Consider the following 15,996-nt stretch of genomic DNA (forward strand, 5'->3'; position numbering starts at 1 on the left):
GTAAATGAGGATATGCTTATTGCAAGGGGTGTGCTTCTCCACCTTTCCACTGTGGGATTTGATTTGTCTTCTATAGACATGCCTGACTTTCTTGTTTGTGCTGGTAAAAACCAAGCCATGAGATTTGAACCTTTTGACTGTCTAGTGACTATTTAATTTTGGATGTTCAAACTGTTCATGAGTGATGGCCTTGAGTTGGTACAGTATATTTATGATTTAGAAAATGTGAGGTGAAAAAACATCCCTGTCTTGATGTGAAATTGCTGCGCATTTGCTGTGAGGACACTTGGGGTTATGTGCCCTTTCGTCTCAAGCTGAGCCATTTAACTTCCTCAAAGTCATGTGTGTGGTACTGGGTCAGAGAACTGTGGTTTCTTTCTGTCGGTGCACAGAGAATTATCTGGTATGAGTACAATTTCAGACATTCTTCCTAGGTGGCTGCCGACTGTAAAACCACACTGAGTCCTTTGGTTGCAGGCTTTACTTCGAGTTGTGGTGGGTGCTGCAAGCTGGGAAGTTTTCCAGCTTGGACACCATTCTCACAGGGGTTAAATTTCACGAGGTTAGCCAGAGCGAAAGGCAGCCTGCCTGGGAATCTTACCCAGATGTCTCAATGAAGTCGTGTGCCTGTCTTAGAACTAGGTGAGGTCTTCCTTATTGGAATATCTGGATTAAACTCTGACTTTCTTGTACTTGAGAAGTAATTTTTTTTTTAAGAGTCATCCTAATAAAATTTTAAGCAACTTTCAATCAAACATTCTTCAGAATTTGAAAACCTTTTCAAAAGTCTAGTGATTTCTAAATTACTGTATATTAAGATGGTATCATCTAACTTCATGCACGTTAATTGTGAGTCTCAGTAGATGTGTTCCTGAAAAATGCGTGAATAAATTAATCTTACATAAATTTAGTCACATTTAAGGTGCACATAGAGAACTTTTACTGAGTAAACCCTATTATCAATTTTATGTTGAAGGAGAAGGCTTTTTTAAAGTAGCATGAACAGACCTTTTTTAAAGTGTAAATTAAAATTTATACCTCAAAGTAGCTTAAGGTAATCTATATTTAAATCTTGGTAACTTCATTTTATTTGGGAGATCGTACAGCCTCTGAATGGTGTCAGCCTCCTAATGCTAGCATACTAAGGCTCCTGATCTTTGTTTTCCAGCAGTCTCTGGTCCCAGCCCACCCCATGGCCCCTCCCAGTCCCAGCACCACCAGCAGTAATAACAACAGTAGCAGCAGTAGCAACTCAGGATGGGATCAGCTCAGCAAAACGAACCTCTATATCCGAGGACTGCCTCCCCACACCACCGACCAGGACCTGGTGAAGCTCTGTCAACCGTAAGTAGTAGTTGTTCCTATTATTTTAGCTGCTAAGTATTCTCTTGATCATATTATAGGGTGATATATACTGCATTATAAGAGAAGTTTATGAGAAGTATCTGTGGACTCTCAGTGTCACAACAATAAAATGGGTTTCAAGTTTTAACTTCTTAAATACTTATTCAGTCAATATTAACATCATCAGACTGGCTACATATCAAAGTGAATTGGAGCATTTTCTCAATAGAATTTGACTTTATGGGCATATGAGAAGTAAAATATGAATTTTTTTTAAAAAAACTTATAGCTAGATATTTTTCGGGAGTTCTCATTTTTTGTGGATGCACCTCTGAGGGCCGGTCCATCCTATGAGAGGAACTTTAGCTATCATTGTTTGTCAGAAAGGTTGTTAACCATCTAACGTCATACTGAATGTAAGCTCTTAATTCCAGCTGGGACCATATTAGTCTGTCCCCATTAGCATCCATAGTTTTGTGGTCTGGATTGTACATCCTCATCACTTTAGGAATAAGAACTCAATTCTACCCTTTCAGAGTGTTCTGAAGAAATATGTGCATGTGCATAAAGTTCCAAAGTAAATTTGCATTATATGCTAATGTTGTCAATGAATAGAATATAAATGTGCTTCTTTGCTGCAATTACATTAACTCACTAAGTAAGAAAGCACTAATTTTAAAATAAGGAGCCAGAAGCACTGTATAGTGCAAAGATCATTGTGTAAGGACTGAAAGCATCAAATTGCATCGAGCTATAAAAGCCTGCACATATAAGAGTACTTTTTATTTATCCTAAGACAATAATGGTCCCTTAAAAAGAGAATTTTGCGTAACTGCAGTAGAAGACTTTTGCTAGAGAATGTTTCCTATTACCTGAATTTCAAAACATCTGATTGATAACATCTCATTTCTCTTTTCCTGGTTAAAATCCAGATTCATTACGTCTTATTTTTTTAAGAAAAAAATTCAGAACTAACTTGGTCAGTTATTTCCAAACTGGAACTAAAAGTAACATCTGGCCTTCCATGGGTAGGGGAAGGAGTGGTGGTTGTTTTGCTGTGTTTTGTTTTGAAAGGGGAGGGGGGGGCAGTAAGTGGTGGCTCTTCAGGATCTGGAGAGCTTTCTGGAAGGCGATCCCTCCCAGGACTCTCCCTGTGTTTTTCTCATGTCCCCCTTTTTCATCAGCCCTTGTGGACTTTGACTCCAGTCCTTGGCTTTTGGGGCAGTGAAATAATGCCCTGCACTAGCGACTGCTGTGAAAGCAAGCCCAGCTCTTAGGGTTTGTCATTGCTGGCTGGAGGCAGAGGGGACCCTGCCAGGCACGCCCTGCCCTATTGCAGCTATTCAAGACCACAAATAGGCCTTTTGCTATCTCCTCTGCTGCTGGCCTTTCAGTGGCATTGTCTTACGTTTTTGCAACGTAATTACAGGTAGATAGAGCACCATAAAGTCTAAGGAACTAAAAATATGACTGTAAGAAACAGAAGAATGAAGCTAACTCTCAAATTCATGAGGTATAAGAGAAGAGGAGAGGAATTCAAAAAACAAATTGTTCTTCAGCTAGTGTTGAATTATGTAGGGTGAGTTTTGATGTCAAGGAGACAGTTAACCCTAAAATACTGGAGTAATGCCATGTTTTATATACAGTAAATATGTACTTGAAAAATAGAGTCAGTAATTTTTTATTGAACCGAATCATACTACAAATGTGGCAGAAGAACATTTTATCATTTTTCCTAGAATATTCATTTCTTTTTTGTTGTTCTCTTTGACATGTATAGATTTTCTTAACGCGTGTAAACATTACTCTCCTTGCTATTATCAATAGCAGCAATAACGCTTTGCAGCTCTCACTCTCTCGTCACTGGCAAAGGAAGGCTCTTATACAATCCCAGGTTTCATACTGAAGTCTGATAATAGTCTTCTTGATATGTACCATACAGAGGCAAAACATAACAATAACAGAGGACTCTATCTCAAAATTTGCTGGAAACTTCATTCCATTTAACACAGAGAATCTAGTAAATACCAAATTTGACTTGCTGAGAGTTTCGTGCCTTAGAATGTAGAGAAAGCACAAAAGAGCATTCCTGTTCTGGACTTAATTGTTTCCAATAAAGAAGAGCTAGTTGGTGATGTAGAAGTGACAAGAACCTTATGAGAAAGGGACTCATCCTAGAGCTTAAAAAACCACTGGACATAATTAGAGATTTTTAGAAAAGTAGGTATCAGAAACATTTCAGAAAAAAAGATATAAATCCATACCTCTAAAACAGAAAAGAAATACTTAGAACTAAAAATTTAGCACTGTAATTACAAATTGACCTGATGAGGCTGAATTAGGAGGGGAAACGATGGAAACAAATGATTTGGCTCTGCAGGGGGCTTGGATATTTTAGAGGATTATTTAGCAGAAAGATGGGGACAAGCCAGGAATGTTTGTCATGGTGGCCCAATTCCATACAAACAGTGCATGAAGTCCAAAGGCAAGTATGACACGAAGATTTTAAAAACTAGAGAGGAAAACAAAAAATATTTTTTAAAAACTGTTTGAAGTAGAACATAGAGATGCTGTAATGTTAGAGGCGGTTACAGTGGAAAAGCAGATGTTGTGATATTAAGACGACAGGGAAAGGCAGCCCCACCCAGACTCGAAAGAGGGAGTCATGACCCTGGAAAGTGTAGATCACCCTGGCTAAGAGGAGGAGGCATGTGGGGTAGGAGCTCAGACTGGATGCCAACCAGCCTAAGTCCCTGATACAGGGTGGTGACGGTGGTGTCAGGTAATCTGGATTGAAAAGAGATAAATTTCCTAGGAGCATTTAATGAAAGATGTCAACCAACTCTAGTTAACTTCTAAATTGTGAAACACATACAAGAAATCTTGGAACCTTGACTGCTGTAGGCTGCTGCAACTTTGCTCCCAATCTCTAAGAGGTTATCTATTCACAAAGAATATATCAGTACGGTTAACCAGCAAGTTCAGGAAATGGAACAATCCAGGTAGCTGAAAGGATTCATCTACCATCCCTTGGCCTAATTCTCTTCCTTCTCTGAAATCAAGCCAAACAAACACTCTGCTTGACTGTGCTTATCTGTGTGGTGTATTTGTCATATAAATATTTGCCAATGCAATATTTCTCTCATTGAGACGTCTCAGGCAGACTTTTTAGATGGATGAATTGAGGGCTCATGTGTCCATTTTCTTGACATCTTAGCCATTTTTATTTTGCCTTCAGACTTTCAACTGAAACTGTACTAGCATCTTAAATATCTCTTATTTTCCCTAGCTTTTTTTTCACTCTCATCCCTCTCCTCCTCAACTCTCTGCCCTTCTGGTTTCTGTTTTCTTGGCTGTCTCCTCCATAGGCCCATTCTCTGATAGGGTTATTCTCCACTCTTTCTACTTTCCTGCACATTCTCCATTTGAATATTTTATTTTTACCTCATATTCAACCTCAAATTCAAAATATCCTCTCTCTCAACACTGTCTCTTTTCCAAATTTACTTTCTTAAACATGAAGCTTTAGGAAAGCTTTAGGAGTCAGCAGCCCCTTCCCTTTGTCCCTTAGTCACTAAGCTTTGTGGATTCTTCTTTGGCCCTTCTTCCTTCTTCTCCCTGCCAGAAGAACTGGCTGACTCCTCCCTCCCTACAGTGTGACAGGAGAACCATTTGCTCCTCTGCTACCTCCCCTCCGGTGCCTCCCCTCCCCATCTCTGTTCAGCAAGGCCAAGTCCAAACTCTGTTTGCCTCCTTTATGCTTGGACCACACCAGTAACTCTCCTCTTTATTTCTAAATTTTTATGTATTGCCAGCTCATAATCAGCATCTTATTTCCATATAGTTCTGTTCTCCAAGTGCCTGTTACATTACTTAGCCACATGTCTGTGACAGTATATGATGCTAACAGCGTATCATCTTATACAGATTTGTCACCCAGACTACAAAAGCATTGTAGTCAGGATTGCTAGGTTTGGTATCCCACAGTTACCTAAAAGTGCTAGGCAAGTACTGAATTCTCAGTCAACAGACTGTAAAATAGGTCAAATAATGCTATTATCAAAAATTGTGATAAGCATTAAATCAAATAATGTAAGTGAAAGAGCTGGTCCAGAGCCTACAACACAATTGTCTCTGAACAAATATTAGTATCTCTTGTTTTTTCCATCCTTGAAATTCTGCTAGAATAAGCTTAATTTATATTGAATTGTACATTTAAAACAAAGGAGGAAGAAGCTCTACCAGAGTTTGATTTTGAAAGCTGAGAAAGCCAGGAAAGTAGCTTAATGCTAACATAACCTCCCACCTCCTCTTCCTTGAGGCTTTTCTTTGGGGAGGGAGGGGTACAGGCATACCTCGTGTTACTGTGCTTTACAGATACTGCTTTTAAAAAAAATACAAATCGAAGGTTTGTAGCAACCCTGCATTGGGCAAGTCTACTGGCATTTTTCCAATAGCATATGCTCACTTTATGTCTCTGTATCACATTTTGGTAATTTTCACAATATTTCAGACTTTTTCATCATTACTGTGTCTGTTGTGGTGATCTGTGATTAGTGATCTTTAATGTTCATTGTTTTGGGGCACCACAAACCATTCCCATATAGGACTTAGTCAATAAATGTTGTGTGTGTTCTGACTGCTCCACTGGCTGGTCATTCCCCTTCTGTCTCCTTCTCCTCCATTTTCTCTGAGATATAACATTGAAATTAGGCCAGATAATAGCCCTGTAGTGGCCTCCAAGTGTTCAAGTGAAAGGAAGAATCTCCCATCTATCACTTTAAATTAAAAGCTTTTAAAATAAAAATTAAGCTTAGTGAGAAAGGCATGCCAAAAGCTGAGACAGGCCGAAAGCTAGGTCTCTTGCACCAAACAGCCCGCAAAGGAAAAGTTGAAGGAAATTCAGAGTGCCACTCCGGTGAACAAATGAATAAGAAAGCAAAACATCCTTATTGCTGATGTGGAGAAAATTTGAGTGATCTGAATAGAAGATCAAACCACCTACAACATTCCCTTAAGCCAAAACCTAATTCAGAGCAAGACCCTAATTCTTTAACTCTGTGAAGGCTGAGAGAAGTGAGCCTTCTCTCTTCAGTGCTGTGAAACAGCATTGCATGCTATAGAGAAATCTTTCATGAAAGGAAGAGTCCATCGATGCAGCAATCTTCATTGTTGTCTTATTTTAGGAAATTGCCACAGCTACCCCAGCCTTCAGCTGCCACCACTCTGATCAGTCAGCAGCCATCAGCATCAAGGCAAAATCCTCAACCAATGAAAAGGTTACAACTTAGGCTGAAAGCTCAGATGATTGTTAACAGTTTTTTATAATAAAATATTTTTTACGAGATTGGGGTCTTACTGTGTTGCCTAGGCTGGCATGTAGTGGCTATTCTCAAGCATGATTGTAGTGCACTGCAGCCTTGAACTCCTGGGCTCAAGTGATTCTGCCTCAGCCTTCTGAGTAGCTGGAGTTACGGGTGTGCACCACTGTGCCTGGCTAATAAAGTATTTTTAAATTACAGTATGCACACCGGTCTTTTTTAGACATAATGTTATTACATAATAAACTATAGTATAGTGTAAACATAACTTTTACATATGCTTGGGAAACAAAAAAATTCATTTGACTTGTTTTATTACAATACTCGCTGTATGGCAGCGGTCTGGAACCAAACCTGCAGTGTCTCTGAGATATGCCTGTGTTTGCAGAAGAATTGTTTCAGCCACATGCTACCCACCCCTGATTATTGCTCATCATAATAATTACTGTGGCATGTGAAATATTCCATTATGTCCAGCCTTTTTTAAAGATTTACAAATAGCATAGATGTGCAAGATTTGGTAATGGCTCTCCCTGATTTGTAGTGGAGTAAATGTCTGAGAGTCTCTGTTGGCCAAGGCTGGGTAGCTTAAAGGTTGCTGTGGTATTGACATCATATGCAGAGTTCTAGATAACTCAGTGTAGCAGTAACTTATTTTAATGGAAAAAACAGTGACTTGATATTAAAAGAAAATGAGGTATCTCTACTCTTTCCATCTTCTACAGACAGCCTTTCCTTCATTCCTAAACCAATTCTTGATTCAGTAAATTTCTAACTTGTTTCCAAGTGCAGTAAAACATATGACTTTAATAGAAATGTGAAATTAAATCTAGCTTATGATATGATAGCCTGTTACTATTTAAAATGAAATATTTTTGAAATGTAATCTGTTTCCTCATTTATAATATTCAATACATGCTTATTTTCTATCCCTATGTTTTATTTTCTCTGTAAGTTTTCCTTATGCTTTTGAACACAGCACAGATCTTAAAAGGTGAAACAGTAAAGCAAGACAGGTCAGCAGAGAGACAGGATAGTATTATCATCAATGTGGTGTGTACTGGGAGAAGCCAGAAGAAGGCTAACCTTGATGTGAAGGAATTGAGGTAGCTTTCAGGAAGGAGATGACATCTCAGTCTTAAAGGACAAGGAAAATTTCGTGAAGGATGAAAGCAATAGTATCCTCCAGGCATCAAGAAGTGCCCAAGAGGTGTGAGAACCCTTGGATGTTTAAAAAGGCACAGAAAGGGCTTCTTGGTGCAGAGCTGGCACTCGGCAGTTGTTAGTTACCCGGGGTTCCCATGACGGGGTGTCAGTGGGTGTAAAGGAATATGAGGCTGGAGGTGTAGGTTGGGGGCATATTGTTAGCATCTTGACTAAAACAGTTAACGCCAACATTCTAGTTTGGAGTTTATTCTTTAGTTACAGAGAAAAAGTTAGCTGTTGGAGCGGAAGAGTAGCATAATGAATTTCTCTCCTTTCTTTCTGTCTCTCTCAGACGCTAATTTTGACAAAAGTAGGAAGGGTGGATTGGAGAAGGCAAGGACTCTCATAGGTGAGAGGGAAGCCTCCAGTTGCATTAACTGGGAGAGAGCACACATGAAAGGCACCGACTTTTAGTGGTTCTGTCTTATTCCCGAAACTCCAGCGTCTCCCTGTGTTCCCCAGATTTGACGATGCTTTTATTTTTGTTATCTACAAATAGGGCCCAATGAACCACTTGCTTTTCTAAAACCACTAGCTAATTTGTTGAATGCTGATTTAAATTATTTTTTGAGACGGAGTCTCACTCTGTTGCCTGGGCTGGAGTGCAGTGGTGCAATCAGCTCACTGCAACCTCTGCCTCCCGGGTTCAAGCGATTCTCCTGCCTCAGCCTCCCAAGTAGCTGGGATTTAAAAGAATATTTGAAGTTATTCTTACTGTCATAAGAAATTAGGGCAACTAACAGGAAAAGGACAACTTGAAATGGTTATATTCGTTATTTGTACATCTCCATTGATCTCTGTAATACTAAGATTTCTTAAGCAATCCATCTGCTAAAAGATGTTTTCTCTCCACCCTGAAATTAAACAATCATAGCTTTTATTAAAAAATCATTAGCCTACCTTTAGGGTAAAATTTGAAAGTGAAGGCATTCTAATAAATTGAATAGTTTTTTGATGCTTAATCAGCTTTTACCCTATTATGAAGTTACCTTCAACATTTACTCTGAAAGGAGCAATGGGCCCAACAGACCCAGTGTTTTGAAATCTCTATGTAAATAGGAAATCCTTTGGAATGTATAGAAATTACCTGAAATAGGAGAGCCCTTATTTTCAATACAAAATAATGATCCTATAATGGGGTAGGAAAATCATTCCACCTAGAAGGGACTCAGTTCTCACTTTAAAATTGAAGAGAGAATTTTGAGTCAGGGGACCCAAGGTCAAATGACTCAGTCCAAAAAGCCTGAACATACCCTTAGTTATTACATTTATTTTAGAAAGAAAGAGACACACATGCTTCACATGTCTTCTACACAGGAGTATTCAGATAGTTATGTAGATGTGACAGACATAGACCAAAGGTTTCATTGCCTGCATTCATCATCATTCTAAAGCAATGCCTCTGAGTCTTAGAAACCCGAAGCTCTTCATGTAGGGTTAAATTAGAGGCTAATATAAGGAAATAGCTTCTCTTTAAGATATAATTTACCCTTTATGTGTTATCTTCCAAGCAAATTGAAGAACTGTCTTACTGCTGGTGATGACAATAATGGTTATGGTATATTTAACTCACAGGCATTATAATAAAACACCCACAGATGATTTTTTCTTTGGTAGCTACTACATCTCAGATAATTGAGATTAGGGCATATTGAGCTATATTATATTATATTGTATTGTAGTTGTTTGAATTTTCTGTTTTTTTTAATGGTATTTTACAAAGCTACTGAAATCTGTATCTAGTGAATTTTTATTTCTTACATTTCTTCGAGGGACAAGGAAAGAAAAATAAAAGTAAACAAAAACATGGAGTTGTGGGCAAATAGTTCTCTCATTAAGTGTGTCCTTTAAAAATTAAAAAAAAAAACTAATCTTTATTGATTGGTAAAAAATGTTTTAGTCTTCCCAAAAAGTGAAAATTGGGTTAAGGTAATGAGTTTTCTACAGTTAATTATAGAAAATGCATTCCATTTTTGTGTCTATTATTATTATATAGCTTCTTGCACCGATTTACAAATTTTGTTTTATAAATCATAGGATTTCTTTTGATTTCCAAATGTTTTTGTTCCAGAAAACAACTCATTTTTATCCTCTCAAATTCTTTCTTCATTGATCTAGAAGATTCTCCATACATAAAATATTAATAACAGTATTTTCTGGAACTTGGCTTGCTTCTGTTATTGCTAGCATTAATAGGGTGACACATAATAAATAACACAATGAGGGCTTAGACCAAGGAACTTGAGCATTTTGCTGAAAAGTGTGATCTATATGATGTGCATTTTACAGAATTTGTCTCATTGTTGTAAAAAGGAACGCCAATCTGCTAAGTCAAAATGTTGAGTCACTGATTGTAACTTAATTCTCTCATCATGGACAGTATTCCAGTAAGGTTCCATGTCGAAGAGTTTAACACATGATGCATTTGAGACTGAGCAAAACACAGAACCTTCCCAATCTTCCCCTGCCCCCCGCCCAATAAATGGACACCAAAGCAGAGTTGAGAGCTTAAGAGCAATTGTGTAATTAACTGAATCTTCTTCCCATTCATCTCTTGGGTAAGGGAAATATAGAATCCTTTTCTTTTTCATGTTAGTTGCATCATTTCTTTTCTTGGTTTAGAAGATTGTTGGCACTTTAAGTAATACTTTATGTACAGTACTTCTTTGACATATCAAGGTATATAGTCTGAAGAATTTTGGAAATCCCCAGATTTCACAGAAATAATTTTAGCATCACCAAAAAAGAAAATTCCATGAAATAAATACCTGCTTCCCAATAGAGAACCATCCCACACCTCTGTGTATACTTTCTTCAGTTTTATCATTAGAACTATCAGTCGATTTGTCTTCTTAGGGGGTGGCAGTTTTCAAAAATTAACATAGTGTTTAATCCCTTCTTGAAAATTGCTGTGTACACAATTAGAACAAGACCTTATTGAAATATGGACCTTAGGTAATGGGCTATGCTTCTTCATTGGCTTCATGACCTGCTCTCCTCCGCTGAGAGTATCCACAATTCAAATGTGTGCTGTTGCAGTATTAAGCATAACTGCACGTCAGGGAATTTTAATGTCATCGTGAGTTGTTGAAACCTCAAATATTAATTATTACCAAGTACCTACTTTATGCATGCATTTGATATTTTGACAGAAAATCTCAGTTATGTCTATTTTCTAATTATAATATCCTTATACTAAGGATAACCTTAGTATAAAATCTGCTGGTAAGCATGGATATTTAGAAATTTAGCCAGTCTTCGTTATTGTCAGTTGACCTTTTTCTTTAGGGTATCTTTTTGTTACTCCTAGGCGTGATAAAGAGCCATTCTGTCTTCTAATGCCCAAATACTGCACAAGCTGTTGGCAAACCCATTTTAATATCGGCCTTAGCAGAAGTTAATTGGGGAGCCGGCACTGAAAATAATTACCATAACCATAAGAATTTTTTTAAAAATCACCCTTTCCTTCTCTGTGATTGAAGATAGTATTTACATCCTTTCCTTGTTCCTTTATATGAGCCTTGGATTTCTGTAGCAGCAGCTTGGGGATATTTAACCATTATATGAAGGTGAAGTTACCGTCATCAGGAATAAAAACCTCTAAAATCTTTATTTGGCAGTTGTGCTTGGTTTTATGTAGAATTTCCTTATTGGGTTACTGTTGAATCTCAGAAATGTATAACTTTTCCCTTCATCTTTAGTTCATAATAAATGCATGTGAAAAAAAATCCTGTGTAATGTGTAAACATCTAAATAATGCTAGCAGCCAAAAATTGTCTAATGCTTGCTGTCTCCCAGTGACTATGCCAAGTATTTTATTATTTAACCCTTAGAACAGTTTTATGAGCAACATTATAATCTCTAATTTTCTGTATTAGTCTGTTTTCTGCTGCTATAATAGAATACCACAGATTAGGTAATTTATAAAGGAAAGAAGTTAGTTCGGCTATGGTTCTGGAGGCTGAAAGTCCAACAGCATGATGTTGGCATCAGGTGAGGGCCTTCTTGCTGCTTCATAACAGGAGGAAGAACAAAATGAAGTTGAAAGATACTTCTTTTTCTTATTGCTTAGGATAATATAGCTGATAATGGTGGAGCCAGAACTTAAGAATGGACAGTCTGACTCCAGAGCTCATCCTCTGAACCACTGTGTTTTCTGCCTCTCCAAGTGTACCCTGAATGCTACTTTATTAACTTCCTCTTTACCTCATCAGCACCCTTCTTTCTTCATCAGCACCACAAACTACAAAAGACTGATTTCTCCAGGACCCTAAGAGATATTGGGCCATGATAGATTTAACAAGATTTTATTAGAAAAAGCACCTTTTCTTATGTCCACTTGAATAGCCAATAAAATACAAAACTCCAAATAAAGGCAGGAGGATAGAGGAGGAACCTGTCTTTCCTGACATCTAGCAAAATAATCCCTTTTAGCATAGCTGGTCATATGAAACTCAGTTCCTGGTTAGCTGTCTAATGTGCAGCTCCCCAAGATTACACAGCATAGAGAAGGTATGCAACTTGTCATTTGCTAGGCGCCTGAGAGGGTTTGTGCATATATGAAAAGAAACAATTTTTTAGAGGTCACTGTCTTACAAGTCCTAATACTGCTTTAGAAAATAATGGGCATGTAAGAGCATTATAATTTTGCTATAAGTATAAATCTGATTAAAACATAAGATTAAGACACTTTGGGGAGAAGTGAATGGTGAATCCCATTTTTTGTAATTTAACAAATATTTATTAGGCATTATGCCAGTGATTTTTCTAGATACTGCACTGAGACATTTTCCACCTTTAAGGAGGTGTAGAAAATGAACTTCACACATAATGTAGATCAGAATGTGGGAGATAGAAAGTGCTACTGAGATTACAAAGTAGGGAGTGATTGCATGTGATGGGAGGCATCAAGCAAAGCTTGGCATTTGAATGAATCTTCAAGATGAGCTCGGCAGCCCCACCCCAGCACTGAAGACAGGACTAGCTTGCCTACCTGCCCTGTCTGGTATTCACTGATGCCATAATGGCGGGGGGGGATCTTTTGACACCAGAGGAGGACTTATACTTCACTGAGAAGGGAGGTGATACATGCTGCCCCAAGGTTTGTCCTTGATGGAATGTGGCCCAGAGGGAGGGTAGAGGAAGAATGTGGTTCAAAGATGAGTGTAAGATTTGATTGAGTCTAAGAAACTGGGAATTTGATATCATTAACAAATACAGGGATCAGGAGGAAGAGTTTGTTTTTATTCTTACCTGGAAATTCTCGTCTACTCTCAGGGGAAACTCCAAATTGAGTGCCTGTTTGCTTTATGAGTTAGTGTACTTTTGGTGTGGCTATTAAAAAGAAAGAAGTAATGCATGAATTCCAGGCTGGTGAGTCTTCAGTGCAGAAGAGAGACTAGTAATTAAACATTCTGTCAGTTGAAACAGGTGATCTATTTGTTTATTACTCACTGATTATTTATAGTGGATTCTAAATTCTCAGTCAAGATAGCCTGTATGGTCAGCAATGATCTCCAATACTTAATTATTTTCTTAGATGTTTGTACTTTGTTTTAGGTGTATAAATTATTTGAAAAGTTGTTTTTTGTTTAATAAAGTGCTTGCAACTCCCTTGATTAGAATTGTTTGGCTTCAAACTAGAGACTTTTGAGATGAAATTTCATGAGAGAGCCATGGAACTGAGTGGGAGGAAAGGAAGATGAGTTTCCATAAATGGTATATCTAAAATTAGCGAGAAAGTAGACTCACAGCACAAACAATCCTGACCAAGTTTATGGTGCTGCCAGGGCACATGGACTTTCTCTCCTCTTGGCTGTCTATGCACTTACTAACCTGGCCATGCCAGACTTAACGCTTGTCTAAATTGCTTATGGGGCCAGGACCACTTGTCTTCCTCATTTTCTCTTTGTGCCATAGCATCTTCTTGCCTCTGTTAAGTGTCACATGTTAATAAAGGAATCTGCATGGGAGGTCAGCATGTGTTTGAGCATCAGCATTTGCATGTACAGCTTTAGATTTCCAGATTTACAAAGGACACTTTCCTACAGCATAAGGACTAGTTCTTTAAAGATGAAACAAAGAGACATTCATTTGTGGTCCTCGAAACAAATTGGGCCTGCTAGCCCATTTGGACAGGAGCACTGATGCTTTCCAAGTGGACTTCCAAAGTGTTTCATCTTCACCTTCAAAGCCAGGCCATAAATTGTGAAATTGTTTTCACTGTCCCTTAATATGAGGCATAGCTTTTGCTCCAATGCTTAACCTATTTCAATGCCCCGTGTAGCTGGCTAGATAATATTTTGTTTCTTAGATTTTCCTCCACCACCCCTATTCATTACCCTTAGTTTAAGTTTGACAGCATGCAATTAGCTTTTAAAAGCCATACTTATTTAATTTTGGCTCTGATTTTTGAGGCACAAGAATTTGAGCATTTATTTAATTAAAAAGTTTATTGAACTTTTTTCATCTCTAGTCTGAATTACAGAACTTTACATCTCTTCTAGTCAAGTGGCTGTTAACGAGGAGCATGCACCAGAATCAAAATTTACATGTCAGGTCCTTCCATAGATTCAGGAGTCAGAAGACAGAGAGATACTTAATGGAGAAGCAGCATACCAGGCACTTATACTAAAGAGCACAGGCTCAGAGCTTTCCACCTGGCCCTGCCTCTTGCTTGAGCAAATTTCTCAACCTCTCTGTGCCCCCATTTCCTTACCTATAAAGTCAGGGTAATCATAGTATCTGCAACATAGGGTTCTTGTAGGGACTAAGTGGGTTAATGTCAAGTGCTCTGAACACTTTTGGCATGTATTAATGTTACTGCTACTGGGAAGCTTTTTAAAAGCTTCTAATGGTCAATCCCAGTTGAGAGCTTGATTTTGTCTTTTTATGTTATAACTGAGAAAGCTGAGGCTAAGGAAAGGTTAAATGACCTTTTCGGAGTCACAAAACTAGGAAGGGGCAGGCTTGGGAAAAGAGTCCATGTCTCCTGAAATACCCACTCATCTTGATTTGCCACTTTACTTTTCATGAGTGAATGTTACCCTTAACTCTGCTCTTAATCATGAGGATGAAATATCTGTACTTCAGTTTCTTGCCAAATAACTTAACTTTGTCCTCTCCACTGGGCAGGTCTTGTCACAAGCTCTTAGAGGAAATAAGATTTAGGAAGAATTGTATGAAGGATTTGGAGTTTCTTTGTTCATCACAGAGCTTCCCAACTTGGCAAACAGAGGAAAGGATAATATTTGTATTATGTTATATTGGCATTGAATTAGATTATGTTGGATTGCCACCTATGGATGAGGCTGGTCATTGCTGGAGGTGACAGGCCCCACCCAGTCTCGAAGGGTTGACAGAATCAGCATCTCCTGACACGTTTAACAGAACTACTCCAGCAAGTGTGGTTTTCAAAAAATGTTCAACAAAACTATATACAAAAAGATTTAAAAGTGGTATTTTTAATTATATGCTTTGTAAGTACAAATTTACATTTATAAACTTATCAGGGAGAACAGTGAGACAGTTTTGATAAACTCAAAAATGTGGATAACAGTTGCAGAACAGTATCAGTAACATACCTAATTTATTTCTGTATTTCGTTTTGGTTGCATATACATTTGGAAAATCCTTATGCATATCCATAAGGAGCTGCAAAAGGTTCTAATTTTTAACAAGCTCATTTTGTCTTGATATCCCCTTGAATTAATCTTATTAGAAACTGGAAATAATTTTTTTGCCTCAACATTGAATTCATAATAATATAGCTATTCACGTGCCTCATAATAGGTATAAAAGTCAGACCAGAAGCACCCAAAACTTAGCATCAGTACCAGTCAATGATGTCACTTTATCATGATGCAACACGGTAGGCACTTTAGTCTTATACAACTGTCTATTAGGTCATGGTGAGGGTGTGTGCCAACTAGTTGTACCTGCTCTTGGCCTGGCATTTGTTTGAGCATGAAGGATGTGTAGGTCATTTGTACAATTTTATATGAACGGACATGTGCAGACTTGAATTTCCAAAAGAATACCAACGCAGAGTTACAACTTTCCTAATCAGTGACTCACTTATACAAAGAGATAGCAGGAGACACATTTGTCTAGTGTCAGCACTTGA

The 15,996-nt window shown here is 38.0% G+C and overlaps 1 protein-coding gene across 14 annotated transcripts in view; it reads left to right on the plus strand.

The window, feature by feature from the left end:
* Positions 1-15,996, plus strand: part of RBMS1 (RNA binding motif single stranded interacting protein 1) — a 219,093-nt gene that overhangs the window by 121,441 nt on the left and 81,656 nt on the right. For 11 of the 14 annotated variants that reach the window (XM_055291977.1, XM_055291978.1, XM_055291972.2 and 8 more), the window contains one exon: positions 1,169-1,344. In XM_055291977.1, the coding sequence (XP_055147952.1) occupies positions 1,169-1,344 (176 nt within the window). The remainder of the gene's footprint in view (positions 1-1,168; positions 1,345-15,996) is intronic. The other 3 variants (XM_055291973.2, XM_055291984.2, XM_055291976.2) reach the window with 1 other exon arrangement.

Source organism: Symphalangus syndactylus, chromosome 9 (assembly GCF_028878055.3).
Source record: "Symphalangus syndactylus isolate Jambi chromosome 9, NHGRI_mSymSyn1-v2.1_pri, whole genome shotgun sequence".
NCBI lineage: Eukaryota > Metazoa > Chordata > Mammalia > Primates > Hylobatidae > Symphalangus > Symphalangus syndactylus.